This window comes from Pan paniscus, chromosome 15, assembly GCF_029289425.2.
Source record: "Pan paniscus chromosome 15, NHGRI_mPanPan1-v2.0_pri, whole genome shotgun sequence".
NCBI classification, from domain to species: domain Eukaryota; kingdom Metazoa; phylum Chordata; class Mammalia; order Primates; family Hominidae; genus Pan; species Pan paniscus.
Window position 1 is genome coordinate 25407521 of NC_073264.2, and position 27638 is coordinate 25435158.

Sequence of the window (27638 nt, forward strand, 5' to 3'; positions counted from 1 at the left end):
CTCAGTGTGGGGTGCTTAGCTGAGCAGAGAGCAGAAGTCTGGCCAGGCTGGATCTCTGGATCCCCCAGCCCTCCTCCCTGTCTCCAGGACCTGAGCGTGATGTTCAGGGGTGGAGGTGTCTGCAGAGCTGCCAACTGGAAGGAAGGTGGCACAGGAACTCCCAGGACGCCACGGGGATCCCCGAGGCAGGGCGAGTCGGGCGAGGGTGGGGAAGGAGGAACTCTCTAACACCTCCCCGCCCCTCGCCTCCCAGATCCAGCCAGGCCCTCTCCCAGCATGGCCCTAGGTCCCGAGTCAGCAAGGACAAGCTGGAGGGGTCCTGAGCCAGTGGGGAATAGAGAAAGGCCCTGCAAGGTGCCCGGGCCCACAAACAAAAGAAATGGGTTCGGCCCACGGGCCCGAGGATTGAGTAGATGGAAAGCGGGGACGCCGCCCCCCGCCCCGAAGGCCCGGACACCGGGCGACGCACACCGGCCAGCTCACGCGGGAGCCAGCGAGAAGGGTCGGCGCGAGCGCGCGCTGGGTCTCACGCGGCTCGGCAGCGCGGAGCGCATGCTCAGTCCGGCAGCTCTCCCGGCTGGGCGGGGGAGCCGGCGCTCCGAGGCGGGGGGAGGAGCGCTCAAGCAGCCGCCCCTGACCGGAGCGGGCTCGGCCGCTGCTGCAGCGCTCAGCGCCCGGGCCCTGCTGAAGCCGGGTCTAGCATGTGCCGCGGCTCCCCGGCGGCGGCGGCGGCTCCTCTGCAGCAGCCTCAGCAGCAGCGGCCGCCATGGCCAAGCCCAGCGTGGAGCTCACCCGCGAGTTGCAAGGTACGAGGCTGCCTCGGTCTCTGGGACGCCCCGTCCGGGAGCATCCCAGACCCAGCGCGTTCCTCCCCGCGGTGCATCCCAGCCCGGTGTCTCACACCCCTCACCCCATGCATCCTGGCTCCAAGGCAGCCCCTGCATTCCAGTCCGGGCATCGCTGTCCCCGGAGCATCCTCCGCTGCCTGCCTCGCCTCACCCGGTCGGGACCTTCCTGTCCCAGAGCCGCCCGTCCCGCCCTTCGGTGACAGGTGCAGTTCCCTGGCGCTCCCTGGGGCTGACTCTCGGCGTTCCTGGCCCACCCTCGGCGAAGCGTCCAGTCTCCCATCCGGAGAGTCCCCGCTTCCCCGCCGGGCGGGGCCAAGCCCGCCCCTCCCTGCGATGGGAGCTGCCCCTGGTCCTGACCGCTGCGTGGCTTAACACCCTCCCTCCTCCCGGCCCCGCCCCGGAACTGGCCCTGAAGAGCCCCTTAGGAGCTGGGCAGCGCCCAGGCCAGTGGGGCAAAGAAGGGAGTCAGGGAAGAGGCCCTGGATTGGAGCTAAAACCAAGAGCAGGAGGGTCTCTGAGGCTCGCCTCCCACAGCCCCGTCCCAGCCTGCTTCCTTCTCGCTACCCACCACCCACACATCAAGGCTTCTCCCGTTTGCATGGTTCTCAGACCTAGCCCAAACCCAGGCCCGGCCACCCAGCACTGCCACAACCCTGACCCCCAGAGACGGGAGCACAGGCTAGCCCACGCAAAGCGCAGGATGCTCGTGGATACTCAGAGGCATGCTGCGCCGTGGCAATCTCCCACACCTGCACACACACACAGCACAATCATTAGACGTGTGTAAACACATCTTCACAGAGATGGCACCCCAGCACACGCGCGTGCACACACACACACACACTATATCTGGGTGGTTCTGCCAGCAGATGGGTATGGGGCTCATTTAAACATTAATTCTTCTCCCCGCCCAACACACACAGAGGAAGTGTCTGGCTCTGTGCCCCTTCCACAGCATACTCATTCACACTTACCTGTCCCCACCAATGCCACACTCAGGCTCCCTGACATCTCCAGGAGGCATGCACACTCTCATAGTAAAGGCAGACACTCACACCTGGACCACCTAGAATATAGTCAAAGGGACACCCCACACCCCCACACAGTGACTCACTGTGTATGTGTCAATGGCTGTTGTAGTGCATGGGTTGGAAAAATTCTTCACACCCTCAGAAGTGTAAGACACACCCTCCCACAGACAGTCAGCAACCGTCCCCTGACTCAGGGACATCAGGAGCCGGAGTTTTCTCCACACCCTACTCCCTCTCTAATAGGAAGAGAAAAGTCAAAAAAGAGACAGTGTGAAAAGTCACCCAAGAAGGAATGCCCTCTGTCCCTGTCCTCCCTTCTTTGTCTCTCTGTTTCTCTCTCATCCCATTTGACCCTGACCCTGCCTCTATCTGGACAGCTCTGGGAGATGGGGGTGGCCAGGGTAAGGTGAAGCTCTGAGCAGGCTCCCACCCCCCCTCAGACAGCATCCGGAGGTGCCTGAGCCAAGGGGCCGTGCTCCAACAACATCATGTGAAGTTGGAGACAAAGCCCAAGAAGTTTGAGGACCGAGTGCTGGTGAGGGCACTGGGCATGTGGGGAGGGAGGAGGTGGCTGGCAAGGGCAGCTGGCCAGTAGAGGGCAGGGAGCTGGGAGGACAGAAGAGACAGAAGTGGGTGGACACTGAGGAGACAAAACCTGGTGGGAGGAGGCAGGGCTGGACTGTGTTGATGTCCCAGAAGTCTAGGGTAGGGCATCGGGTTGGGGAGACACTCCAAGAGCAGAGCTGAAGGGCTTAAGGAGGGCAGGGCCACCAAGGCCCAGCAGCTGCCATGAGCTGCCGATTTTTTCCTCTCTCTGTAGGCCCTGACCTCCTGGCGCCTCCACCTCTTCCCCCTTAAAGTCCCGGCCAAGGTGAGTTGGGCTGAGGAGCAGGAGAGCACCTGGCATGCTCCCTACCTCCCAAGCCTGGCAACCCAGGTCCTTACCAGGAGCTGAGCATCTCCATCCCTCCTAGGTGGAGAGCTCCTTCAATGTCCTAGAGATCCGTGCCTTCAACACGCTCAGTCAGAATCAGGTGAGTACCAGGGCTTTGGGCCCCACTACTGGGCCAGCTGGAGGAGGGAGCAGAGAGGAGGGAGTCTGAGGCTCTGACGCTTCGTCTCCCCCAGATCCTGGTGGAGACGGAGCGTGGCATGGTGAGCATGCGACTGCCATCAGCTGAAAGTGTGGACCAGGTGACACGACATGTGAGCTCTGCCCTGTCCAAGGTCTGCCCTGGCCCTGGGTGAGTGGCAAATAAGGGGTCTCTTAAGGCATTAGATGAGAGGGAGAGTTCATCCCTTCCTCCTTCCCCTGGGCCAGGGCTGAGAAGGAGAGCTCTCATGTCCCCACTCCTGGTTTTTCCTGGGATGCAGGAGCTATAACGTGGGAAGAACTGAGAGCCTCTTTCCAGCCCTCTCTGGAATGACTTGTTTCTTTTCCAGGTGTTTGATCCGGCGTGGAAACGCAGGCACCCCAGAGGGGCCCCGAGATACATCCCCCAACTCTGAGACTTCCACATCTACCACCCACAGTGTCTGCGGTGAGCAGGGGCAGATGTGAGGAAAGTAGGCGCTCCACCATCTTGCCCCATGATCAGAGCCCTTTGTGCATAGGGTGTTGCCTGGGCGGGCAGGCTTTGCCTGCCTGAAGGACTCCCAGCTCCCAGACCTCAGGAAGTTCATGGCATAGCAAGAACCAAGAGCACTGGCACATAAAGTGACCTTGACTGTTCTTGAACCCCAAGCCTATTCCCCATCTCCTTACCCTCATGGAATCAGCCTATCTCCTGCCCCACAGGTGGCTTCTCTGAGACCTACGCTGCTCTGTGTGACTACAATGGGCTACACTGCCGTGAGGAGGTTCAATGGGTATGTTGGGCAGGGACCCCATAGGGAACAGGTGGGACCTGGAGGGAGGGGGCTAGGAAGGAAGTGGGGAGCAGGTGTGAGCCAGTTCCACCTCTCCAAGGATGTGGACACCATCTACCATGCTGAAGATAACCGGGAGTTCAATCTTTTGGATTTCAGCCACTTGGAGAGCCGGTAAGCAGATGGGGCAGAGACTCCACCCTCAAATTCCCAAATTCAGCCCAACCCCAGCCCTTCCCAGGAGTGGCCTTCTGGTCCCACAGCCCCAGCTCTATCTCCCCAACTCCATCCCATCCCCATCTACCCATTTAGGCCTTCCCCAGCCCAACCACCCTATCCTTGGTCTCTTCTTTTCTGACCCAACCACCTGCTCACCACTTTCCTGCCCCCTTCCATATCCCCACAGAGACTTGGCCCTAATGGTAGCAGCCCTGGCCTACAACCAGTGGTTCACCAAACTCTACTGCAAGGACTTGCGGCTGGTAGGAACTGGGAGGGGCTGGTGAGGTGGGAGAAGTAGTGCCCCCCTTGGCCCCTGATCACAAGACCCCCCTCTGTCCTCAGGGCTCTGAAGTGCTAGAACAGGTGCTACATACCCTAAGCAAGTCGGGGAGCCTCGAAGAGCTGGTGCTGGACAACGCCGGGCTTAAGACGTGAGGCCAGTCTCCTCCTTGGGCAGTAGTGCACCCTTGATGTAGTTTTAGGGTCCCAGAACCTCAGAGCATGATGCAGGCCTCTGGACTATCTTATCCAGTGCCTCTCTCTACAGAAGAGGAGACCAAGGCCAAAAGAGGGCACAAAGCAAGTCGGAGGTCAAGCTAGAACTCAGACCCAAGCCTCCTGACCCCCAGCTCCATGGCCTTTCCCCAGGATCTTCCATGCCCCTTCCTCTTTTTCCATTAACTACCAAGCAGGGTGGGCTGCTCCAGTCTTGAGGACCCAAAGCTGACCTTTGTCTCAGCACAACTTCCTAAGGTGTGGAATGCCCCCAGGTACTCCGGAGTGGTGACAAGCTCCCTGGCAGGCCCTGAGCTGTTCCCCTGTTGTGGGGGCCTCTGACCATGCAGCCCCAGCCAGGCAGTCAGGTAGAGGAGGAGGGGAAGCCCAGAGGCTGGGATCTGGGGCTCAGCTCAGGACAAATCCTTCCTCCCCTTCCCTGAAGGGACTTTGTCCAGAAGCTGGCCGGGGTGTTTGGGGAGAACGGGAGCTGTGTGCTGCATGCCCTCACTCTGTCCCACAACCCCATCGAGGACAAGGGTGAGCCCCAGCCCTGAATCCTGTCCCCATCACAATGCAGACCCCTGTCCTAGCCCAGAGCCCAACCAGGTCTGAACAGCAGCTCTCCAGCCTGATTCCAGCCCCTGCCCTGACACCTCCATCCTTGACCCAAGGCCTGTACCCTACTCGAGCCCCCAACCTGACTCTGTGCCACCTGCGCCCACTGCCCTGCCCCTCACTGGGCCCGTTTCTCTCTCCACTCCCCAGGTTTTCTCAGTCTGAGCCAGCAGCTCCTCTGCTTCCCCTCTGGCCTCACCAAACTGTGCCTGGCCAAGACTGCCATTTCCCCTCGAGGTACTCGCACCAAGGACCCCTGACCTCTGACCCTACCCTGGTGCTGCCTGGGGTGTTGAGCTCCAGAGGTACACCCACACATTCACACACCACCTCAGGGATGGAAGAGTGAAAAGGAGCCACGTTTGGGGAGCGGGGAAGAGTTATGTGCTGAGGGGAAGAGGTGGGGCTAGGGGCCAACCCAGCCCAGTGCCCGCTGTGCTCAGGGCTCCAGGCACTCGGCCAGACCTTCGGGGCAAACCCAGCATTTGCCAGCTCCCTTCGATACCTGGACCTGAGCAAGAATCCTGGGCTCCTCGCCACGGATGAGGCCAATGTGAGTCCTCAGAACAGCCTCAGCCCCCTGCAGAAAGCATGCTTAAGCTTCAGGAGCTGGGAGGCCTTCTGCCCCATGGCCTCTGGGGGTGGCGAGACTCCATCATCCCTTCCCCTGCAACCCCTCTTCCTTCCCACTCCAGGCCCTCTACAGTTTCCTGGCCCAACCCAACGCCCTGGTGCACCTGGACCTGTCAGGAACTGACTGCGTCATCGACTTGGTGAGGAGTTGGTGATGGGAAGCCAGTCTGAGGTGATTTGGGGAAGACCACAGTGGGCCTCGGTCTCACCCCCTTACCCTGAGTACACAGGCGGGCAGAGCTGTCTAGATGACTTCAGGTTCAGCTGAAGTATAAAGCAATGTCCATAGTTCATACCTGTGTGGCACTTTATCCCTTTATCCAGGTCACAAGCTTGTGCTTGCTGTGCTTAAAAGCCAGCCCTTGCTCCCTTCCCCAGCTGTGCACCCTGGCTCCACCAGGGGAATGGATGCTTTTCCTAACTTGAACAAGGCACCTTAGGAGTCAATGGTGGCCCTGGCTTTACAAATCCACTGCCTGTGAGCAGCTTCATGCCCCTGGAAGCCAGGCAGGGAGTAGACCCATGTTCCACAGGGGAGAAAACAGAGACTTCAAGAATCTGAGTGGGCATCTCCAGTGGAGCTCACACAGGCTGACCACAGAGAATGAAGAGCCAGGAACCTCGATGGGGAGGGAGGGGGAGTCCTTTCCTGCCACCCCCTACCCCCTTCCAGCTCCCCTGAGACCCACCATATCTCCCCCCACAGCTTCTCGGTGCCCTGCTCCACGGCTGCTGCTCCCACCTCACCTACCTCAACCTGGCTCGCAACAGCTGCTCCCACAGGTGGGAGAGGAGGGGGAAGGGAGGACAGGGCAAGACATGGCCAACCCCCTCCCTCGCTGACCCCAGGGGTCTCTCCACAGGAAGGGTCGAGAGGCCCCACCAGCTTTCAAGCAGTTCTTCAGCAGCGCCTACACACTGAGCCACGTCAACCTGTCGGCCACAAAGCTGCCCCTGGAGGCCCTCAGGTCGGGTGGGTGCAGGGTTGGGGGTGCATCCAAGGGAACCACGGGGAGCGGGAAGAGGTAAAGGAGGGCCTGCTGACCTCCCTCCCACAGGGCGCTGCTTCAGGGCCTCTCCCTCAACAGTCACCTCAGTGACCTGCACCTGGATCTCAGCAGCTGTGAGGTGAGCCTTCAGTCCCCAACCCCTCTGCCCGCCTCCGATCCATGTGCATTTCTCAGACCTAAGTCAAACCCTGGCTCCATCTAGCCTCTGTGCTGACCCTCTGCGACCCCCTGACCTGGCCACACCACCACTTTCCCCTCTCAGTCTGGCCTCTTTTCCAGAGGCCATTCATTCTCAGTCTCTAGTATCTCTGCCCTTAAAGCTTTGGGGTGGGAGATACCAGACTTTTCCACCAGAGGGCAGGAGCAAGCTGTCTTAGGAATAGCAGCCTTCCTGGCCGAAGGGAGGGAAGCCAGCTCTAGGGAAGGATCTGGTGTGGGTAAAGAGTCTCCCTGATTTTACACCCAGATCCTGGCATGACTTTGAGTTCTGGTGTGACTACTCTATCCTAAGCATTAAAGGTGCCCTACCCCCACCCCAACCCCTGCCTTCCCTACCTCACCTTGTCCCTGCAGCTCCGCTCAGCGGGAGCCCAAGCCTTGCAGGAGCAGCTGGGAGCTGTCACCTGTGTAGGGAGCCTGGATCTGTCAGACAATGGTGAGTAGTGGTTCCTCCCTTCCCTGGGGCCAGGGGAGAACAGGGGCCTGGAGCATGCAGAAGCAGCCCTGATGGGACACCAGTCAGCCTCAGGCCTCCAGGCCAGGCCTCTCCCGTCTGCTCACCAGGGTTCGACTCGGACCTCCTGACACTGGTGCCTGCACTTGGCAAGAACAAGTCCCTCAAGCACCTGTTTTTGGGCAAGAACTTCAATGTCAAGGCCAAGTGAGGCCCCCTTTCCATGCCCACAGACCCTCATCCCATCATTCACCCATCCTCTTGGCTCACCGTATTACCTCTGGCCACCTCTCTCCTCCTCCAATAGCATGACCCCAGCCCTTCCCCTCCTACTCTGAGCCCCGCCTCCCTGCAGGACCCTGGAGGAGATCCTCCACAAGCTGGTGCAGCTGATCCAGGAAGAGGACTGTGTGAGTGCCTGGGCCTGGGAGGGGACCTGCAGTCGGAGGAGGCTGTGGGGACTGGGCCCAACCCCCCCTTGCCCACACAGTCCCTGCAGTCACTGTCGGTGGCAGACTCCCGGCTGAAGCTTCGCACCAGCATCCTCATCAATGCCCTGGGCAGCAACACCTGCCTGGCCAAGGTGGATCTGAGCGGCAATGGCATGGAGGACATCGGGGCCAAGATGCTGTCTAAGGCCCTGCAGATAAACTCCTCCCTCAGGTGGGGCCCACACCGGGACCCCCTGACCTGGAGCCCCAGCCCCTCCCCATATATACATAATCTCCCTGCTTTCCTTGATGCTCTGGACCCCAGCTTCCAGAAGACCCCCAGCCCCAGAACCATCTCTGAGTCAGCCTTATTGCCCCAAGAGGTTTGTGTCCCTGGCCCCTAGTAGGGACCCAGGAGGAGAGGTGCCAAACTGGTGCTTACCCTCCCCCCAGAACTATCCTATGGGATCGGAACAATACATCTGCCCTGGGCTTCCTGGACATCGCAAGGGCCCTGGAGAGGTGAGTAGACCATGGTCCTGCCCTGATCCAAGTCCCCAGCCTCCCTGTGCCTGGATCAGGCCTGAACTACTCTTGCCCCACCCTAGCCCCTTTGACCTATTTGCACAGAAATTTTAGGAAGGGCCATGGAAGACAGAAATGATGAGCAAGGGGGCTGGAGGGCTGCTCACCAACAGAGGAGGCAGGGGCCTCCCATCCTCACCTGTTCCCACCCAGCTGTGCCCCTGTGTCCCACAGCAACCACACGCTGCGCTTCATGTCCTTCCCCGTGAGCGACATCTCCCAAGCCTATCGCAGCGCCCCTGAGCGCACCGAGGACGTCTGGCAGAAGGTGCAGGGTGCTGTCCTAAGCAGGGTGGCACAGCAAGGGGCAGGGGGCAGCCCCCATCCCCAGGCCCTGACCCACCAACCCCATCATCTCCAGATCCAATGGTGCTTAGTGAGGAACAACCACTCCCAGACGTGCCCCCAGGAGCAGGCCTTCAGGTTGCAGCAGGGCCTGGTGACCAGCAGCGCCGAGCAAGTAAACGTTTCCCTCTGGGACACAGGGCATACCCGGGGCATGCAGGGCACAGTGTGATGTGATGGAAAATTGAGTGGGGGAGCATGAAGAGGCACTGCATGGTGCCTATCACTGGACTAAGCATGTGGGGAAGCAAAAAGAGAGGACATGCAGGATATGGGCTTCAAACATATGTGGGCAAACAGCAGGAGTGCACAGGACTCTGGGAGCTCAGCTGGGCATTCAAGAAGGCTGTAGCAAGTGGGACCAGGCCAGCCAGAGACATCACCTCCACCACTGTCGGTGCCAGCACCAGTAGCACTGCCTAAGGGGTCCTACCTGTGAAGATGTGGAAGCAGGGGTCCCCTTGACACCCCTGCCACTGTGCTCCAGATGCTGCAGCGGCTGTGTGGACGAGTGCAGGAGGAGGTGCGGGCCCTGAGACTGTGCCCCCTGGAGCCCGTGCAGGATGAGCTACTCTACGCTCGGGACCTCATCAAAGATGCCAAGAACTCCCGGGCGGTGAGCCCTCCACAGGCTACCCTTCCCCTGAAGTCTGGAGAACCCAAGAAGGCCGACCATGCTAAGCCATGACAGCCCTGCCCTGTGCATCTGCCTTCCTAGCTCAGGGACCCCAGAGACCTAGCAAGTCCTGGTTCTGGCCTGCTAATCATAACCCCTTCCTTCTCCAGCTGTTTCCCAGCCTCTATGAGCTGGGCCACGTGCTGGCCAATGACGGGCCTGTGCGGCAGAGGCTGGAATCAGTAGCAAGTGAGGTGTCCAAAGCTGTGGACAAGGAGCTGCAGGCAAGTCCTGGAGGAGGGAGGAATCCATGGTGGGAACCCAGTGTTGACTGAGGCCCTAAGCCCAGAGCTAAAATCAGAGCTGGGAGACTTCTGGAGGGCCAGGAGGACATGCAGAGTTGAGACCACCCACACTCCCACTGTACCAAGGCATTGCTGCAATATCAGGCTTGGATTTTTTTCTGCTAGCTTTGATGTTGGTCCCTGAACTCTGACCTCCCCGCTCTGGATTTGGATCCTTGGACTGACTGCCCCTGTCTGTATGGTAGGGTGGAAGGAGCACTGACCAGAAAGTGGGGAAGCCTTAGTGTCCAAGGCTCTGCCACTAACAGTTTTGTGACTTAGGCAGGTCCCTCAGTCTCAGCAGGAGGGGCTGGAATAGATAAAGTCTCTTCTGCTGTGGTGCCAGCCCTGATCCTGTCCCCCTTGGGCCTCTGGCCTCCCTTTCCCCCATACTAGGTGATCCTGGAGTCCATGGTCAGCCTGACACAGGAGTTATGCCCTGTGGCCATGCGGGTGGCCGAGGGACACAACAAGATGCTGAGCAATGTGGCGGAGCGTGTCACTGTGCCCCGGAACTTCATCCGAGGGGCACTGCTGGAGCAAGCAGGACAAGACATTCAGAACAAGCTGGAGTGAGAGGCAAAGGGCAGGGCTGGGGGCTGAGCTGGATTTGGCCCAGATCACTTAGGGACTTAGGACTGGAGAGCTATCAGCAATGAATAATGAATGGCACAATCTCCATTACAAGGATCAATCTTTAACCAAGTGCAACCTTGCTATTTAGGGTCTGACTGGTCTTTGCCCTAGAAATCTAAGTGCTGAGCTGGGGTTTAGGAGCCAAGTTTGTGCCCACACAGGTGTACACACACATACCCACACAAATACACCAGGAATGGGATAGCAGGGCCTCCTCGGAGGCATGGACAAAGAAAAGTACCTGAGTTGGGTGCATGGAAGCACTGTCTTCCTCCCAGTTTTCGTTGCCCCTAGAGTTCTTTCATTCTGGGTCTGGGTGCCACCACTCACCAAACCAAAGGAAAACTAGTACACATGCCTATGAAACAGCTAGGCCCAAGGAAGGGTCTTTTCTACCCTCACAGTAGCAACTAGCAGGGTTTAGTTACTCAGCACCCCAATTACCTAGCTCTGTTCCACTGGGGCTCCAGGGGCCTGACCTAGGGCCCCCTTGCTCCTTCTCCTCGAATTCCTCTTTCCCCACACATAGTTGGGCTGGGGGCTCTGGGGTGGGACTAGACGTGTATTTGTGGAGAAATGAGTGTCAAGGGCTAGGCTGCCTCCTTCAGCAGCCACATGCGCTCCATGGGCAGACAGACCAGGCCAGCTGGCCGTTCTCTCAGGCTTCTGGGAGAGGGAGTGCCTCAGGGGCCATGCCGGGGACTGAGGTGCTAATGTTCTGAGTAGCCCCACCTGTGCCCACAGTGAAGTGAAGCTCTCAGTCGTCACCTACCTAACCAACTCCATAGTGGATGAGATCCTGCAAGAGCTCTACCATTCCCACAAGAGCCTGGTAAGGCTTCTGCAGCCTGGCCTGGCTCGGGCACGCCCTCCACCCCACATTATCCTGTCTCCCTAATCACCCTCCCCTTCAAGGGCCTGGGAGGTGGGCAGCTTCCATGGAATTCTGTTCACACCTGCCCTTCCCCAGGCCCGGCACCTGACCCAGCTAAGGACGCTGTCAGATCCACCAGGGTGCCCAGGCCAAGGGCAGGATCTGTCCTCCCGGGGCCGAGGCCGGAACCATGACCATGAGGAGACCACAGATGATGAACTTGGGACCAACATTGTGAGCCCCCCGCTCCCTGCTCCTCCTTAATAACCTGGGCCCTGCCCTTAAACCTGCACAACACTGTCCCCTTCCACTGATCTGTACTCCCCTGGCCACCTCACTGTGCCTGGCCTTCTGCCTCCAATCCCAATCCAGCCCAACCTCTTCCCTCATCCCAGTGCCTCAGCCCCCTGAGGAGCGAGGGGCAGGATGGGCTCAAATAAGGTTTCATGAGGAATGGATGGCTCTGGGTGAGGTGCCTGGCCCTGCCACTCGTCTTCATTTCTGCAGGACACCATGGCCATCAAAAAGCAGAAACGCTGCCGCAAGATCCGGCCGGTGTCTGCCTTCATCAGTGAGTCTCCCAGCCTCCGTTCTCATGGACTCCAGACTCCCGCCCTCCGTAGCCCCTCTTTCCCTTGATTTTTTCTCTGTCTCCCCATCCTGCTTTCTCCCCATTCCTCTGCTAGTCCCTCTAATGCTGCTGTCCTTGCAGGCGGGAGCCCTCAGGACATGGAAAGCCAACTGGGGAATCTGGGGATCCCCCCTGGCTGGTTCTCAGGACTTGGGGGCAGCCAGCCCACAGCTAGTGGCTCCTGGGAAGGTCTATCTGAGCTGCCCACTCATGGTTACAAACTAAGGCATCAAACACAAGGGAGGCCCCGCCCCCCCAGGACCACACCTCCAGGACCTGGTCGACCCAGTGTGAGTCCCTAAGGCTTCACAAGAGGATCCCCTTCACTCAGTGACACCAGAGCCAGGAGTTTTACCTTTAGGACCCAAATGCCAGAGACAGTAGCCTTGAGGGATTGGGCAGGAGTCCAGGCATGCCAATGAACAGATGAGGGATTGCCCAGTTTTTATGAGAGCTAGACCTTGTCACAGATAAGAAAGCTCTGTCTGCCGGGCAGTGTCATTCTTATTTTGGTGAAGGATAGAGCCACCAAGAACACCAAGAGCCACCAAGCTTAGGAAACACTAGGTGAGCTGGGCATGGTGGCTCATGCCTGTGATCCCAGCACTTTGGGAGGCTGAGGCGGGCAGATCACGAGGTCAAGAGATCGAGATCATCCTGGCCAAGATGGTGAAACCCCATCTCCACTAAAAATACAAAAATTAGCCGGGCGTGGTGGCGCCTGCCTGTAATCCCAGCTACTCGGGAGGCTGAGGCAGGAGAACTGCGTGAACCCAGGAGGCGGAGGTTGCAGTGAGCCAAAATCGTGCCACTGCACTCCAGCCTGGGTGACAGAGCAAGACTCCGTCTCAAAAAAAAAAAAAAAAAAGAAACACTGGGTGAACTGAAGTCTACATTTCCATAAATGTCCAAGCCCAAAGGGGAATGCTCTGAGTGGATGGGAGGTGGGGCTTCCTGACCTAGATGAGATGTCCCACGGGACTTTCCTCCCAGCAGATGCCAGCACCTGGGACTCGTCAGGAGAATGGGATGGCCACCCGCCTGGATGAAGGGCTGGAGGACTTCTTCAGCCGAAGGGTCATGGAGGAAAGTTCTAGGTGTGATGCCTAAACACACTCCCATTTTCAGCAGGCCCCAAGGCCCTAGAAGGGCTGCTGTGTCCTCCCAGCTCCCATGGGAGTCTCCATAACAGCAGTGCCCAAAGCCAGTCTCTGTGAGAAATTTCCCCACATTCTCATCCTTCCCCACCCAGCCCTCAGGGCCCATGACCTCTGCGTCTTCCCAGGACAGCTGGGAAGAATGGGGCCAGAGTGAACCACCACGGTGGGGTTGGAGAGCAGGTGTGGATAAGAGGGAGGTGGGGGGCAGCCCTGGGACAGGATACCCATTAGTGGTGAGAGGCCCAGGGGGTAGTGTTCCCTGTCACTGTCCTGCAGACTGCCCAGGGTCTGTCCAGGAGGAGCCAGGTCACTTGGAGAAGCTGAGAGGAGCTGCAGGGGAGGTGCCTGGGAAGAAACATCAGTCTGCGGGAAAGGCTGCTGGAGGATTACAACGGGACAGGAAAGGCAAGGGCATCATCTCCCTGAGAACTAAGTGGAAAGGGCTGCAGTGCAGCAGGGGAGACCAGATGAGAGGAAAGCAGGTTTATCAGACCCAGGATTGAGCTTGCATCTGGCATTTGTTGCTAACTTACCCTGATTCTCCCCAGCTACCCCCGGACTCTGAGGACCGTGCGGCCAGGACTCTCGGAGGCACCGCTGCCTCCACTCCAGAAGAAGAGGCGCCGGGGCCTGTTCCACTTTCGCCGGCCCCGGAGCTTCAAGGGGGACAGGGGGCCAGGGTCCCCCACCACTGGACTCCTCCTCCCTCCACCCCCACTCCCTCCCCCGACTCAGGAGAGCCCCCCTAGCCCAGACCCCCCAAGCCTCGGCAATAACTCCTCTCCCTGCTGGAGCCCAGAGGAGGAGAGCAGCCTCCTCCCTGGATTTGGTGGGGGCCGGGGACCTTCCTTCCGCAGGAAGATGGTAAGTGAGGCAGGGGGTGCTGTGTCTTCCCCTTTTCCTGCCCCACACTTAACCCAGTCTCCTACCCCACCCCAAGCTTAATGGGAGAATGCTAGGACCCAGGGTTCTTGGGAACATTGGTCATTTCAATTCTCCTCTCCTTGAGAGTGGACTAAGACCCAGTGGCCAAGAGCATGCTGGGAGTGCTATATGCGAATGCAGGCGTTGGAAGGACTCTCAGAGGGTCTCTGCAGGGCTTCCCCGTGGCTAGGGACTCAGTGAGGCAGGGGTCCTCCTGACAACTCCCTCACAGCCTGGGGAGCCCCCTTCAACTGGGAACTGCTAATAAATAAGAGACCTTGTTCTAGGGCACTGAGGGGTCAGAGCCAGGGGAGGGGGGCCCAGCCCCTGGGACAGCACAGCAGCCAAGGGTTCACGGTGTTGCCCTTCCCGGGTTGGAAAGAGCCAAGGGTTGGAGCTTCGATGGGAAACGAGAGGTGAGTGGAGCCTGGGACAACAAACTGTGGGTCCTGAGGGTATCTGTCCACCACCCTCTCCTTCCCACTCCCTCATCCCTGGTGGTTCAGTAGAGAAAGCAGATGCTTTGGCATTAGAAGATGTTAGCTGCTCTTCAGCCCCCACCACACACTTGCCGTGGAGCCCTGGACTGGTCACTTCACCTCCTGAAACCTCTCCTTCTTTACTGTAAAATGAGGGGTTATAAAAATACTTACCTCTAGAGCTCTGTTTCCCAAACAATGGTGACTTGATTATAACCTTTGTGACTGATTTTTACCTGAATTATTACTTACATAGTATTTTTATTTAAATTAACTCACCTTTTTTTAACTTAGGCTAGACCTAGACATTATCTTTAAAATCACAGGCTTTTTGAATGAGTCGTGTTTTTTTCTACTACATGTAAAATACATATGTAACTATAAAGATGGAAGTATACTCATTTGTGTAAGCCATTTCTTGTGCCCCTGGGGAGGTATGGGTGCCACTCTTTGGGAAACAGTTTTAAGTGTCTAGGGACTAATGACATGAGAATGACATGGAGATGCTAGAGCAGAAGCCCTTTGTCAGCTGCAGTCCTGCCACAGAGGAGACTTTCTTACAACCTGACCCACTGTTCTTTCAGGGCCCAGGCCCAGACCAGGAGGGCAGCACCCAGGCCTGGCAGAAACGGCGCTCTTCAGACGACGCAGGTAAGAACAGTCACATTCAAAGCCCTTTTGGACCCCTCTCTCAGGGGTCAAATTTACCTTTTTCCTTTCTCCTCTCTTTCTCATCCCCTCTCTCTACTCCAGGGCCTGGATCCTGGAAGCCCCTACCACCGCCCCAAAGCACCAAACCAAGCTTCAGCGCCATGCGCAGAGCAGAGGCCACATGGCACATAGGTATGGAAAGCCTCTTTTCAGGCAGCAGTACTGAAAGCCCAGGGTGTGTCCAAAGAAACAGAAGCCCATGGCCCCTGTGCTGGGGAATTTATGGCCAAGGTGGGGCAGTGAGAAGTCAACACAGTGAAAATGTTTAAGGATATTTACAAAGCTATATCCAAAAGAGACAAACAACCCAATCCAAAGAAAGCTTCTACAGAACAAAAGCGGCTTCTCCAGTGTTGGCAAACAGGAGCAATGCTTTGTGGATGGCTCTGGCGAATTCTCCAGGGCAGATGCAGCCTCTGGTCACCGTCGGCACAGTGTCAGCCTCTGTAGACAAGGCTCCTCTCTGCACCTTGCTGAGAAGAGGGTGGGCAAGTCAAACTGCCAGCAAGTACCAGCTGTGCCAGGCCCACCTCAGATTCCAGCCTCCTCCAGAAGTCGTTTATCAACTCACCCTCAGCTCACGCAGAAAGGTGCCCCAAACATGGGCAAGAGCTCGCCTCGGAGGTCAGAAACCTGCGGTATTAGTCCTTCTCAGCCACCCGCGACCTTAAACAAGTCATTTACTTCCTGGCCCCATGACCGGAGGAGTAAAAGGGAGGGGATTATCCCAGGCATGACACTTCCTTTCTGCTGGCTTCAGAGCACCTTCCGCTTAGGGAGCCACTAAAGAAAAGCTGGTCAGCTCAGCATTCGCTCAGTCCAGCAGTTGCCAAAGGCCTGGACCATGACCCTCCAGCAATATTGACATAGACAAAATCTCTCCGTAGATGGAGACACCCCCTCAGCCTCTTTCACTCCCACCACCAGGCTAGGGCGTAAGGGCTGGAAAGAGCTAAGAGCTGAGCGGGCTGGTCTGGCTGGAGCCACATGCTCCCCACTGTCCTATCCCACCCATTCTGCATCTGCCCCTGTCTCCCCTGTAGTGCAGAATCAGGCTAGCCCGAGACTTGGAGTGCCTGTGCCCTTGCCTCCTCCTCCAAGGCCAACCCAGCACTGGGGGCATCTTTGCTGATTTTTTCCATCCCATACACAGGCTAATTAAAGCGCCCCAAAGGGCTCCATCTTTCATTTAGGAAACCGCAATAGTCAGTTGCCCCACTGCACACACACCTCACAGATCCACACGCAGACAACACTTTCCAGTGTCAGAGCCACAGGCTCATGTTGCTTAAAGGCCACTGGGGCGGAGGATGAGTGTGCCAGGGCACCCCTCCATCTAAATCAGACTTTCAGACAGAGTTCTGGGAATGCCAGGCTGCAGCCTTGGCAGAGCCCCCAGGGCACTGCAGCCTGGATGGGCAGCATGCCTGTGGACCCAGCAGGCCCTGGGCCCTGCCCCAGCAGGAAAGGGGTCGGGCACTGCTCTGCAAGAGGGACAGCTAGGCCAGAGTCCCCTCCAGAGGTGATGGCCTCAGGATGATCCTGGGAAACAAGGGCTAAGGAGCATGGATGTAGAAAGGAACATGAAAGACCGGGTGCGGTGGCTCATGCCTGTAATCCCAACACTTTGGGAGACCGAGGTAGGTGGATCACTAGGTCAAGAGATCGAGACAATCCTGGCCAACACGGTGAAACCCTGTCTCTACTAAAAATACAAAAATTAGCTGGGCGTGGTGGCACGCACCTGTAGTCCCAGCTGTTCAGGAGGCTGAGACAGGAGAATCGCTCAAACCCGAGAGGTGGAGGTTGCAGTGAGCCAAGATTGTACCACTGCACTCCAGCCTGGGTGACAGAGCAAAACTCCATCTCAAAAAAAAAAAGAAAAGAAAAGAAAGGCACATGAAAGGCAGAGACATAGGAGCAAGTGGGCTTGGAGGGAGAAAGTCCTGGCCTCCAGGGCTTCAGTGGAGAGAGGAGACAGGGACAGGAGCTATGCAAGAATGCCTTTTCCTGCAGCTTCTCCTCTCTCATCCCCAGCTGAAGAGAGTGCCCCCAACCACAGCTGCCAGAGTCCCAGCCCAGCCTCCCAAGATGGGGAAGAGGAGAAGGAGGGGACCCTCTTCCCAGAGAGGACACTTCCAGCTAGGAATGCCAAGGTGAGAGCTGGCAAGATGGGTGGGGGAGGCACTTTGATGAGGCAAAGGGACTAACTGACCCAGCATCTTCCTTCCTCTGCCAGCTACAGGACCCTGCTCTAGCTCCACGGCCTCCCAAGCCAGTGGCTGTGCCCAGGGGCCGCCGGCCTCCCCAGGAGCCAGGGGTCAGGGAAGAGGCTGAGGCTGGAGATGCAGCTCCAGGAGTCAACAAACCCCGGCTGAGGCTGAGCTCACAGCAAGACCAAGAGGAGCCCGAAGTCCAAGGTCTGCCACCCTGGCTGAGTGGGGGGCTCAGGGCACCTCTAGGACTTTGCTGTCCACATCAGGTCCTCTTCCAGAGCATGGAATGAGTGACAACCAGGAGTCACAGCCTGGATGAGCATCCCAGCGTGAGCCCCACTCCTGTGTTAGGCCTGCCTTGATTGTTATTTCAGGGCCCCCTGATCCAGGCCGGCGGACTGCCCCCCTGAAGCCCAAGAGGACACGGCGGGCACAGTCCTGTGACAAGCTGGAACCTGATAGAAGACGGCCTCCTGACCCCACAGGTGCTGGTGGTGAGAGGGCAGGTCCCCCCTTCCCACCTATCTGTCCAACATGACACCCCCCGAAGCCCCAACACCAGGTGGCTGGCTGTCCCTGCCCAGGAAACAGGGCTCCCTGGATTTGTCCCCAGCAGGAACCAGTGAGCCAGGAACAGACTGACAACTGCCACAACACCCTCCTCAGCCCTCGACATGTGCCTCGCAAGGACTCAGACCCCTATCCACCCCCAGTCCCCAGGGCCCCCTGCCAGCCCCTGTCCTACAGGGGCAAGACGGCAGGACCAGGCATGGGGGAGCTGGAGGCAGGGACTAGAACAGAGGGAGCCACCTGGAGAGACGGAGGCTGTCAATGCCTGCCTCGATACCTCTCTCTGCAGAGAGCTTCTGGGTGGGGGCTTATCTCCTCCCCCAGGAGGGTGGATCTCTGTCCCTCTATCCCCAGGGACTCTCTCCCCTCTTGTATAGAATAAAAAAACAAAATCATCGCCTGCCTCGAGTCTCTGCTATCTTCCCCATTCACTGCCTCCACAATCTGCTGTCTTCCCACAAACCCTCAGAGCTTGGCCACAATGGAGAAAAATGAGAAACATTCCACAGGGATAGACTTGGGGTTCTGAGAGGAGCAGGAGAAAAAACAAAGAACTGCCGAGGGAAGGGGACTGATAAGTCCCCAAGCCAAGATGGGTGTTATGCCCAGGGTCAGGGCTGAGCTTCCTGGAGAAAGAACCAAAAGGACAGAAACCAACACAAATGTCTGTCCAGCTTTTGGGGGTGTAATGGGATTGGAAGCCCCAGTGTACCAGAGGGACACGGGAGCAGTGTGTGTGTGTGTGTGTGTGCGTGCATGCACACTAATGGGGGAATTATATGATGTTGTGTCGTCCTGGGGGCACCCTCACTAGTCAGAAGTCTCAATAGCAGAGTGGCTTGCAGGTGAACAGAAGTCTCTGTGGCATGAGGTCAGCAACTAAAGTAGCTGTCTCCCATGGTGTTCTAGCAAATACTATCTTGGCATTCAAGATCCCACTCAAAAACCCCTTCCTCTGTGAAGTCCTTCCTGATGCCTTCCCCACTCATCCATATTGCATCCTGCTTTAATGTGCTCCCACTGCATCCTGAGCAGGTCCATAACATTGCACCTGTCACGCTTCATTGCGTATGCGTATTGGCTTATCCTCTCTCTGTCTGCCTGTCTTTCTGTTCCATATACATCTGCCTCCCCCAGGGGCAGAGGCTGTGTCTTAATCACCTGTGTAGCCCCAGCACCTGGCACAGTGCCTGACACCCAGGAGATGCTCAATAAATGGCTGCTATATTAATACATGAGCAGCTTAAGGGGATGGAGGGCGAAGGTAAACGCTCTTGCGTACTCATCGCAGACCACAATGTGCCCAAATGTCTTCATGTGTGGTTTGCAGCTCCCCAGGCAACTGCTTACTTCCCTTACTTACTGATTTCACCAGGAATGACTTGTTTTGTTTCCTTAAGATCTGTGCATGGCACAGCCCCTCCCACAAGGGTAAGGCCATATGGGTTGAATCTTGGGGGGTGTTGGGTATATTGTGGCACCGGGAAGAAGCCTTGGGAGTCAGTCCTTCAGCACATGCCCTCATGTGACCAGGATATGAGGTTGGGTGTCCTTAAGCAATTATGTCCATTTCCTGTGTCTCCTTATAAAATGGTGGCTAGGGAACTGGACATCATTCTCAAAGCTATGACGTTCAGCAAGGTATGTGATGGCTTTTAAGGAGCACGGGAAGATCACATTCTGCTGTATTCCGGGTTAGTTTGAGTGAGTACATGTGTGACAAGGACAGCCCAGTGTTCCTGTATATGTGACTGCAGATATCCTTAGCTAGTGTAATAATGTTGAAAGTGATGTGAGAAGGGGTATGTTTCCCAATGTGTATCCGCCGGGGGCTGTAACTGTCGTGGTGTCACAGTGAGTTTATGTACTGGCGCCTGTGTGTATCAAGATATGTGTGAGCCTGTGAGTCGTGGGTGCATGTGTCGCCATCATTTCTCTGTTTGAATGTGTATGTGCATGCCACTGCAATGTGCGCATCTCTGCGATTCTGGGTGTGGGTGTGGTGTGAAGGGGAAGATGTGTGTCACTGTGTCTGTGGGGGTCCTGCCTCTAAGCCACCCCCAGCCTGCCCTCCTCCCCCGGTTCTGTGGCTCCCTCCCAGGCTGTGGCCCTGCCCCTTCCCTCTTCTCCCTCCCAATCCATCCACGCGGGGGGAGCTGGTGCTGCGCCCCCCCCCACCCCTCCCCATCCAGGCCCCATAAATAGCAGCAGAGCCGGAGCTGGAGCCGGCGCCAGCGGCTGGAGCAGCAAGGGAGTCAGGGCCAGGGCCAGAGATCCGGAGAGAGGAGCCCCCGACCGAGAGCCCAGGTGAGCCCACCCTTCCTCCCCAGCCCAGCCCCAGCCCAGCCCAGCTTGGCCCAGTCTCCATAACAACATCTCCTGGAGCCCGCAGAGAGATCCCAGCCCTGCCCAATCCCTTCACCACCACAAGCCCCTGCCTATCTCGGGGACCCCCAAGAACTGGGAGACTTGTGGCTGGAAGGCAGAGACCCCCCACCCCCAGCCCAGACCCTCCCTCACATATCTAGAAAGGCACACACTGTGGGGAGGTAGATACCCAGCCAGAGAAAGGTCCCACTTCTGAGGGAGGTACAGGAACTGTCACACCCTCCTGGAAACGGACACACGACATGGAGGGACAGACACGGAGGGTGGGGCACTCAGACACACCAATGCACACTCACTCGGGGAAGCATGACATGGGATCAGACAGCCTCACCCTGAGATCTGTACAGACACAGATAGATGGACTGACCGGCCATGAACTCTGGCCGGCATACCCCTGCCTGCTTCAGCCCGAGGCTTGGTACCACTGCTGGGGGAAGGTGGCATGCGTGCATCCCACGGGCAGCATGGAGGGAGCCACGACTCCCCAAAAATCCTGTCGCTAAGAGACGGTGCCAGTGCTGCCAAGAAGTGTGAAAACAGGGGAGGTGGGGAGGGATGTGAGGCTTGTCACAGTTAGAGCTCCTGCCAGGAGCCTGAAGGAGCTTTCAGCAGAGCCCTGGTCCTGCCTCCCAGCCCACCACCACTCCTTTTCCATCAGCTAGCCAGAAGGGGAATGGGGGTAGGGAGTGGATAGGGATAGCCCAGCAGGGGACTTTCCAACCTGTCTCCTGCCCACTGCAGACTCCACTTCTGAGACCCATCCTCTTCAGACCTCCAGGGGCCTCTCCACCCCCTGCCCCACCCCCTTGCCCTAGTTTAGCTCCCTCGTGCCAAGACTGAGTGCAGCGCTGGCACAACACCAGTCGGGAAATAGCAGAAGGTGCTGAGGCGGCAGAAAGTGTAGATCAATCGATGGCCTAGGAGCCAAGACTGCCAGGAACATCCCCACCCCAATCCTTCAGCCCTCTCCAGCCCCATCCACGCATACCTAGGCCAGCAGCACAGGGCTTCTGAGCAGGAGTGGGAGGCTCAGGTCCTCTGCCCTCCCCTGCTCAGAACTCTGGTGAAGCTGAGCAGAGGGCAGGGGAAGCAGGAGGTCCGTGAGGCCCCAGGGTCTAGGGAAGGAGGTTAAGGGGTGGGGCCCAGGGACCCTAGAGGATAGACCCCTCTGCTGGCAGGTGTTCCCTTTCCAGAGTCCAGGCCACCTGCTCTGTCCCCACAGTGACATGTCGGACCCTGAGATGGGATGGGTGCCTGAGCCCCCAACCATGACGCTGGGGGCCTCTCGGGTGGAGCTGCGGGTGTCCTGCCATGGCCTCCTGGACCGGGACACACTCACCAAACCCCACCCCTGCGTGCTGCTCAAGCTCTACTCTGATGAGCAGTGGGTGGAGGTGAGAGCAGCTCAGGTTTCTCCTTAACTAACCTGGGTTAAGCTTGGGAAAGAGGGAGGCTGGGTGGGAGCAGTGAAAGCCTTGCAGGGAACTGTGTGGACTCTGCGGCGCCTTCTCGAGGCCGCTTGGGTACCTTGGAGATGGAGTCCCAGAGGGTCCTGAGATTGACCCAGAGGCAGTGGGGTTGCTCCCAAAGGCCTCATGATAGCCCGGAGGACTGAGAGTCCAGTGGGCAGGCAGCACCCCAAGCTCAGGGATCAGCTTAGGAAGAGAAGAGCTGGTTGCTGGGGACGTGGGGGCCCAAGAAGAGCTGGCATGACTAGGGCAGTCCAGGACAGGGAAAAGTATCCTCGGTTCCCAGACAGCCCTGGCCTCCCTTCAACCACTACCACAGGTAGAGCGCACAGAGGTGCTTCGCTCCTGTTCCAGCCCTGTCTTCTCCCGGGTGCTGGCCCTTGAGTATTTTTTTGAGGAGAAGCAGCCCCTGCAGTTCCACGTGTTTGATGCCGAGGACGGAGCCACCAGCCCCCGAAATGATACCTTCCTCGGCTCTACGGAGTGCACCTTGGGCCAGGTCTGCATTCCCGGCCTCCCCGGCTACCCTACCCTACCTCCATCAGCTTTGCCTCTGGAAGCCAAAAAGAGAGAAAACATGAGCTCTAGAGCTAGTTCAACCCAGCCTTGGCTCCCATCTCTGCCATTCACTAGCTGTGCAGCCTCAGGAAAGATACTTAACCTCTCTGAGTCTTAGTTTTCCTATCTAAAAAATGGAGGAGTGGTCAGAGTGCTTCCCTCTTCAGACTATTGTAAAAATTGAGCCCAACCCTAGCCCAACTCAAAGTGCCAACCCTTGCGGACACTCAGAGCATTTATTATTCCATCCCTTGTACGTGGCCAAGGCAGATGGGGATGTCACAGCTGGGTCTCCCTCCACCTCCATCCCCAGATTGTGTCACAAACCAAGGTCACTAAGCCATTATTGCTGAAGAATGGGAAGACTGCGGGCAAGTCCACCATCACGGTAGGCAAGATCACCTGTACTCACCCTTGGTCCAGGTATTCAATGCCCCTGCATGGACACCTATGGTGACATCATGCCCAGGACCACCCCCACCTAAGGGAAAGGGGATGGGGTGGCCCTTGTGGTAAGGTTAGGGGAGTCCTGCCACTTGTATCCCCCTTGCAGATCGTGGCCGAGGAGGTATCAGGCACAAACGACTATGTGCAACTCACCTTCAGAGCCTACAAGCTGGACAACAAGGTTGGAACCCCAGAGTCCAGGCCCCCAACTCCCCTGTTACTCCTAGGCCTCCCACTCAAGACAGATCCCAGGAGCCCAGGCCTGCTCTCTTCCCAGTGTGAGCCCATCCCCCACCCTCCTTGCAGCTCTCACCAACCTCAAGGGCCCTTTCTCCTGTATCTTCAGGATCTGTTCAGCAAGTCTGACCCTTTCATGGAAATCTATAAGACCAACGAGGACCAAAGTGATCAGCTGGTCTGGAGAACTGAGGTTGGTGCCTGGGGCTATGGGGATGAAGGGAGGGAGAGTAAAGTAAGAAAACCCAGACAGGAGCTGACCAGCCACCTGGTGCCTCTCCAAGGTGGTGAAGAACAACCTGAACCCCAGCTGGGAGCCGTTCCGCCTGTCCCTGCATTCCCTATGCAGCTGTGATGTTCACCGACCTCTCAAGGTGAAGTCCCAGCCAAGCCAGCACAGCCTACTTAGAGCAACCAATCTGCTATCTAAGACCTTTCCCCTGCATGTGGCAAGCCTCCCTCCTCTCCCCCAAGTGATAATCACATCCCACTGTGGGATAAATAATAGGTCACAGCTCAATGTTAAACTTCCCACATGTGTGCATTTTATCAGTGGCCAAAGTCCCTAGCAGATTGAGCCAAAGAACAAAGTTCAGCAGGTGGCCTCTCCGGGCAGGTTGAGGATGTCTGTTTGGGCATGGAGACTGTAAGGCCCCTGCCTCCGAGTCCCCCTACTCACCGCGAACACCGCAGAGCATCTCCAACCTGACCCCACCCCTCCCCCTGCCTCCTCAGTTCCTGGTGTATGACTATGACTCCAGTGGGAAGCATGACTTCATCGGCGAGTTCACCAGCACTTTCCAGGAGATGCAGGAAGGGACGGCAAACCCTGGGCAGGAGGTGCCACAAATACCCCACCCCCAGAATCCCACCCAGATCCCTGGGAGAATCCTGAGGGTGATGCTGAAGAGACCACCATAGGTGATAGGAAGTGGAGAGGGTGGAAAGCACCTGGGCTCAGCTGAAGGACGGAACCATGGGGGTCTTGCTCTGGGAGGCTCTGCTGGAAGGGAGAAAGAGGGGTCACCTGATGGACTTGTGACCCTGAGCTTGTGGGGTGGGGTCTAGATGCAGTGGGACTGTATCAACCCCAAGTATCGGGACAAGAAGAAGAATTACAAGAGCTCAGGGACGGTAGTGCTGGCCCAGTGCACGGTAAATTTCACTTCCTGCTTCAAGCCTTGCCCCAGCCCCTGCCCCTACCACACTCTCAGGTTCAACCCTTCCCTTGTTTCAAAGACCAGTTTCTCTGCTTCTGGGAACTGGAAACCACCCCCAACTGCAACCCAAAAAACTCTGGCTCCCCCATGTTCCCCACAGAAGCCCTACCCAAGCTCCCTCCTCAAAGGACCACCCCATCCCCTCGCCTTACCCCTCTCCCTACCTCCAGGTGGAGAAGGTGCACACCTTCCTGGATTACATCATGGGTGGCTGCCAGATCAGCTTCACGGTAAAGACTCAGAGGGAGGGCACACAGGCAAGAGGGAGGGACTGAGTCCATAGTGAAAGGAAGGAGCCCAGAATCTCCAGTGCCCCAACTTGGGCTGCTCATGAGCCTTCGCATTGTCAGCTTATGCACCCCCACATCATTATGTGGCTACCTGTAGCCTCCCCACCACGCATCTTAGTCCTCCCTACAGATCCCAGCTCTGGCCTAGGCAATCTGGTGGCTCTCATGGTTGCAGCATGACCTTCTTCCCACCCCCACCCAGGTAGCCATCGACTTCACCGCCTCCAATGGGGACCCGAGGAGCAGCCAGTCCCTGCACTGCCTCAGTCCCCGACAGCCCAACCACTACCTGCAGGCCCTGCGTGCAGTGGGAGGCATCTGCCAGGACTATGACAGGTAGGAGGGAGTGGGGCGGGAGGGAACAGGCAGGGAGGCCTTGCCCAACGGATTCCACAGCTTTTTCTTCTCCCCAGTGATAAGCGGTTCCCAGCTTTTGGCTTTGGGGCTCGAATCCCCCCCAACTTCGAGGTACGCTAGATGCGAGGGAAAGAAGGAGATGGGGGGCGTGTCAGTCAGGCAGAAAAGGCAGGCCCTCACTGCTCCCGCCTTGCCCTCACAGGTGTCCCATGACTTTGCTATCAACTTTGACCCGGAAAATCCTGAATGTGAAGGTAAAAGGGGAGATTTTCACCTGCCCCGCCTCCCCGCAGACACACTCCACACAGGAGCACAGACTCCATTCCCCAGGGCCCAGCTTCCTGTCCCTTCCACCCATCCCAGGCCTGTCTTTATCAGGTGAGGCTTCCAGGGCCGAGGCCCAGCATCTGCACCCAACTCTCCCTGCCAAGGGACCATCCAACTCTCCCACTGCTTAATGAAGGAACTCGAGGGGAGGGCAGTCCTCAGACCTGGAAGCATTTCCTTGCTTTAAGGAGTGTCAGGAGGGGGCCCTGCTCATTTCTGCCAGCCTCACAACTTCTCTTCACTCACAGAGATCTCAGGGGTCATCGCCTCCTACCGTCGTTGCCTGCCCCAGATCCAGCTCTACGGCCCCACCAATGTGGCCCCCATCATCAACCGTGTGGCTGAGCCGGCCCAGCGGGAGCAGAGCACCGGCCAAGCCACGGTAGGAAGACATGGCGGGCAAACAGGAGCTGTCCCATGTGTCTTTAAGGGGTGCCAGGGCCAGGGCCTGCACCTTGGTGGAAACGGTGTCAACGCCCTTGCACACAAAGCCAACCCTTCCACCCTCTCTGCTTGCCCTCAGAAGTACTCGGTGCTGCTGGTGCTCACTGATGGTGTGGTGAGCGACATGGCTGAGACTCGCACTGCTATCGTGCGTGCCTCCCGCCTGCCCATGTCCATCATCATCGTAGGCGTGGGCAATGCTGACTTCTCTGACATGCGGCTGCTGGATGGCGACGACGGCCCCTTGCGCTGCCCCCGAGGGGTGCCTGCAGCCCGAGACATTGTCCAGTTCGTGCCCTTCCGAGACTTCAAGGATGTGAGTCCCCCAGGCCCCTTCCGGCTGAAGGACTCCTCAGCTTCTCATCCCCCCAAATCTGACCTTCGTCTTCCACCATTTGATGTCCTGCTAAGGACGCGGGAGCCCAGCTGGCCACCCTGAAGCCCCACTTCTCCCTCAGCTGACCCTGCCTCCCCTACTCTTCCTCTCACCCCTAACCACATCACTGTCCCCACCCTAGGCTGCCCCCTCTGCACTCGCCAAGTGTGTCCTGGCTGAGGTGCCACGGCAGGTGGTGGAGTACTACGCCAGCCAGGGCATCAGCCCTGGGGCTCCCAGGCCCTGCACACTGGCTACGACTCCCAGCCCTAGCCCGTGACTGCCTCCCTCCGGACCGACACTCCCTCAGCCTCTCAGTGAGTCCTGGGGCTTCCAAAGGAGTGGACACGGGGTGCAAAGTGGGGCTTGGTAGAGCCCAACTAGGCTGGGTGTAGTGTAGAAGAGAGTGCTTATGACTCTCTCACCCCCTCCCAGGTGCCTGTCCTGACCCTCGTGACTCCAGTGACCAATGCCTCCACCTCTTGGACCAGGTGTGCCCCCTGGGTTCTGGACGTGAGTGGTGGGTCCTGCTCCTATCTCTCCAAACCCCATACCCTTCAATGCTGTGGCCCCTCAGTGACTTCCTTGGGTGATCCTGACTTTCTAGCCATTAATAAAGAGAACTGCTCCTAGCACCTCAGCCTCTAACCATCATGCCTCAGATGCCCACTGGGCAGCCTGCAGCACCCCCACACACACCATAAGAAATGAGGACCAGCACCTTTCAAAATCTGAGACAGAGCTCCCCAGGCAGGCTGCTGTCTCTGCAGTCTTACCCCAGCTATGTGCCAGTGGGATCTGAGGAGCCCCCACCCTCACCTCCCAACCCCAGGGGGTCTAGGCGCCATGGAGAATAATTACAGGAGATAGGAGGATAATTACGGGCTGTCAGGAGGGCAGGCTGAAGCTTTCTTATAGCTGTCTCCAGAGAGGCCCTGCTGAGTCCCCCAGGAGCTGAACCCCAGCCCCCACACAGCTGTGGGGCGGGCCAAGAGCAGGTGCTGGGGGTACTGAAGGAGGGCAGCAGGGCTGCTAGTGAATTGGGAACATAGTGGAGCATCTAAGGCCTATAGAGTCTGGTTTCTCGGGTGTGTCAATGTGTGTGTCTGTTCATGGCCTTAATGGGTCACACTCATGGACTCAGGGATGTGCAGTGCATGAACACACAGATTCACACACTTAACAATCACATCAGCAACAACAGCAAATATCATTACGTAGCATGTGTCAACTTTATGCTAAGTGCTTATTTAAATGCATTTATTCTCAGTAGGTGGTTACCATTATTTTCACCATTTTTCTGACAATCAAGTGAGGCTTGATTTTAACCCACCCGTGGTCAAAAAACTGGTAGAACTGCAACCTGAAACAGGGTCTCACTCTGCCACCCAGGCTGGAATGCAGTGGCACGATTATGGCTCACTGCATCCCCGAACTCCTGGGCTCAAGTTATCCTTCCACCTTAGCCTCCTGGGTAGGTGGGACTCCAGGTGCATGCCATTACATCTGAATTTATTTTATTTTATTTTTTTGTAGTGACAGGGTTCTCGCTATGTTGCCCAGGCTGGTCTCAAACTTCCTCCTTGGCCTCCCAAAGTGTTGGG

General features: G+C 57.6%; 2 protein-coding genes and 1 long non-coding RNA gene across 19 annotated transcripts; 2 read left to right on the plus strand and 1 right to left on the minus strand.

Moving 5' to 3' along the window:
- The first annotated feature begins 117 nt into the window (after window positions 1-117).
- On the plus strand, window positions 118-18340 carry CARMIL3 (capping protein regulator and myosin 1 linker 3). 13 transcript variants are annotated; one of them, XM_055097360.2, is made up of 41 exons: window positions 118-806; window positions 2324-2414; window positions 2700-2750; window positions 2854-2913; window positions 3008-3123; window positions 3323-3420; window positions 3678-3748; window positions 3849-3922; window positions 4155-4230; window positions 4313-4401; window positions 4911-5005; window positions 5234-5320; window positions 5527-5636; window positions 5779-5856; window positions 6423-6499; window positions 6580-6684; window positions 6775-6844; window positions 7300-7381; window positions 7510-7606; window positions 7755-7809; window positions 7890-8062; window positions 8284-8352; window positions 8590-8683; window positions 8777-8875; window positions 9248-9376; window positions 9547-9660; window positions 10117-10292; window positions 11101-11188; window positions 11327-11464; window positions 11738-11801; window positions 11943-12151; window positions 12855-12958; window positions 13298-13426; window positions 13570-13885; window positions 14233-14361; window positions 15009-15075; window positions 15178-15267; window positions 17173-17291; window positions 17375-17555; window positions 17726-17836; window positions 17965-18340. In XM_055097360.2, exons 1-41 carry the CDS (start codon window positions 277-279, stop codon window positions 17991-17993), a joined length of 4740 nt encoding a protein of 1579 aa, XP_054953335.1. In that variant the 5' UTR covers window positions 118-276; the 3' UTR covers window positions 17994-18340. The 13 variants fall into 13 exon arrangements, with proteins under 13 accessions (XP_054953335.1, XP_054953337.1, XP_054953338.1 ...); XM_055097362.2 differs by having other exon boundaries at window positions 17968-18340; XM_055097363.2 differs by having other exon boundaries at window positions 17381-17555.
- Window positions 15396-21516, minus strand: LOC134729041 (uncharacterized). 3 transcript variants are annotated; one of them, XR_010109886.1, is made up of 2 exons: window positions 20677-21516; window positions 15396-15608 (listed from the first exon to the last, which is right to left on the minus strand). It is a non-coding gene; the product is annotated as an uncharacterized LOC134729041 (long non-coding RNA). The 3 variants fall into 3 exon arrangements; XR_010109888.1 differs by having other exon boundaries at window positions 15396-15768; XR_010109887.1 differs by having other exon boundaries at window positions 20641-21516.
- Window positions 19535-26669, plus strand: CPNE6 (copine 6). 3 transcript variants are annotated; one of them, XM_034937317.3, is made up of 18 exons: window positions 19535-19615; window positions 20114-20228; window positions 21532-21703; window positions 22098-22277; window positions 22650-22724; window positions 22890-22964; window positions 23130-23213; window positions 23305-23394; window positions 23756-23860; window positions 24089-24175; window positions 24411-24470; window positions 24733-24866; window positions 24944-24998; window positions 25090-25141; window positions 25463-25596; window positions 25738-25974; window positions 26177-26351; window positions 26470-26669. In XM_034937317.3, exons 1-17 carry the CDS (start codon window positions 19570-19572, stop codon window positions 26312-26314), a joined length of 1839 nt encoding a protein of 612 aa, XP_034793208.1. In that variant the 5' UTR covers window positions 19535-19569; the 3' UTR covers window positions 26315-26351; window positions 26470-26669. The 3 variants fall into 3 exon arrangements, with proteins under 3 accessions (XP_034793208.1, XP_057155809.1, XP_034793209.1); XM_057299826.1 differs by having other exon boundaries at window positions 19535-19562; XM_034937318.2 differs by having other exon boundaries at window positions 19607-19625.
- The last annotated feature ends 969 nt before the right edge of the window (window positions 26670-27638 follow it).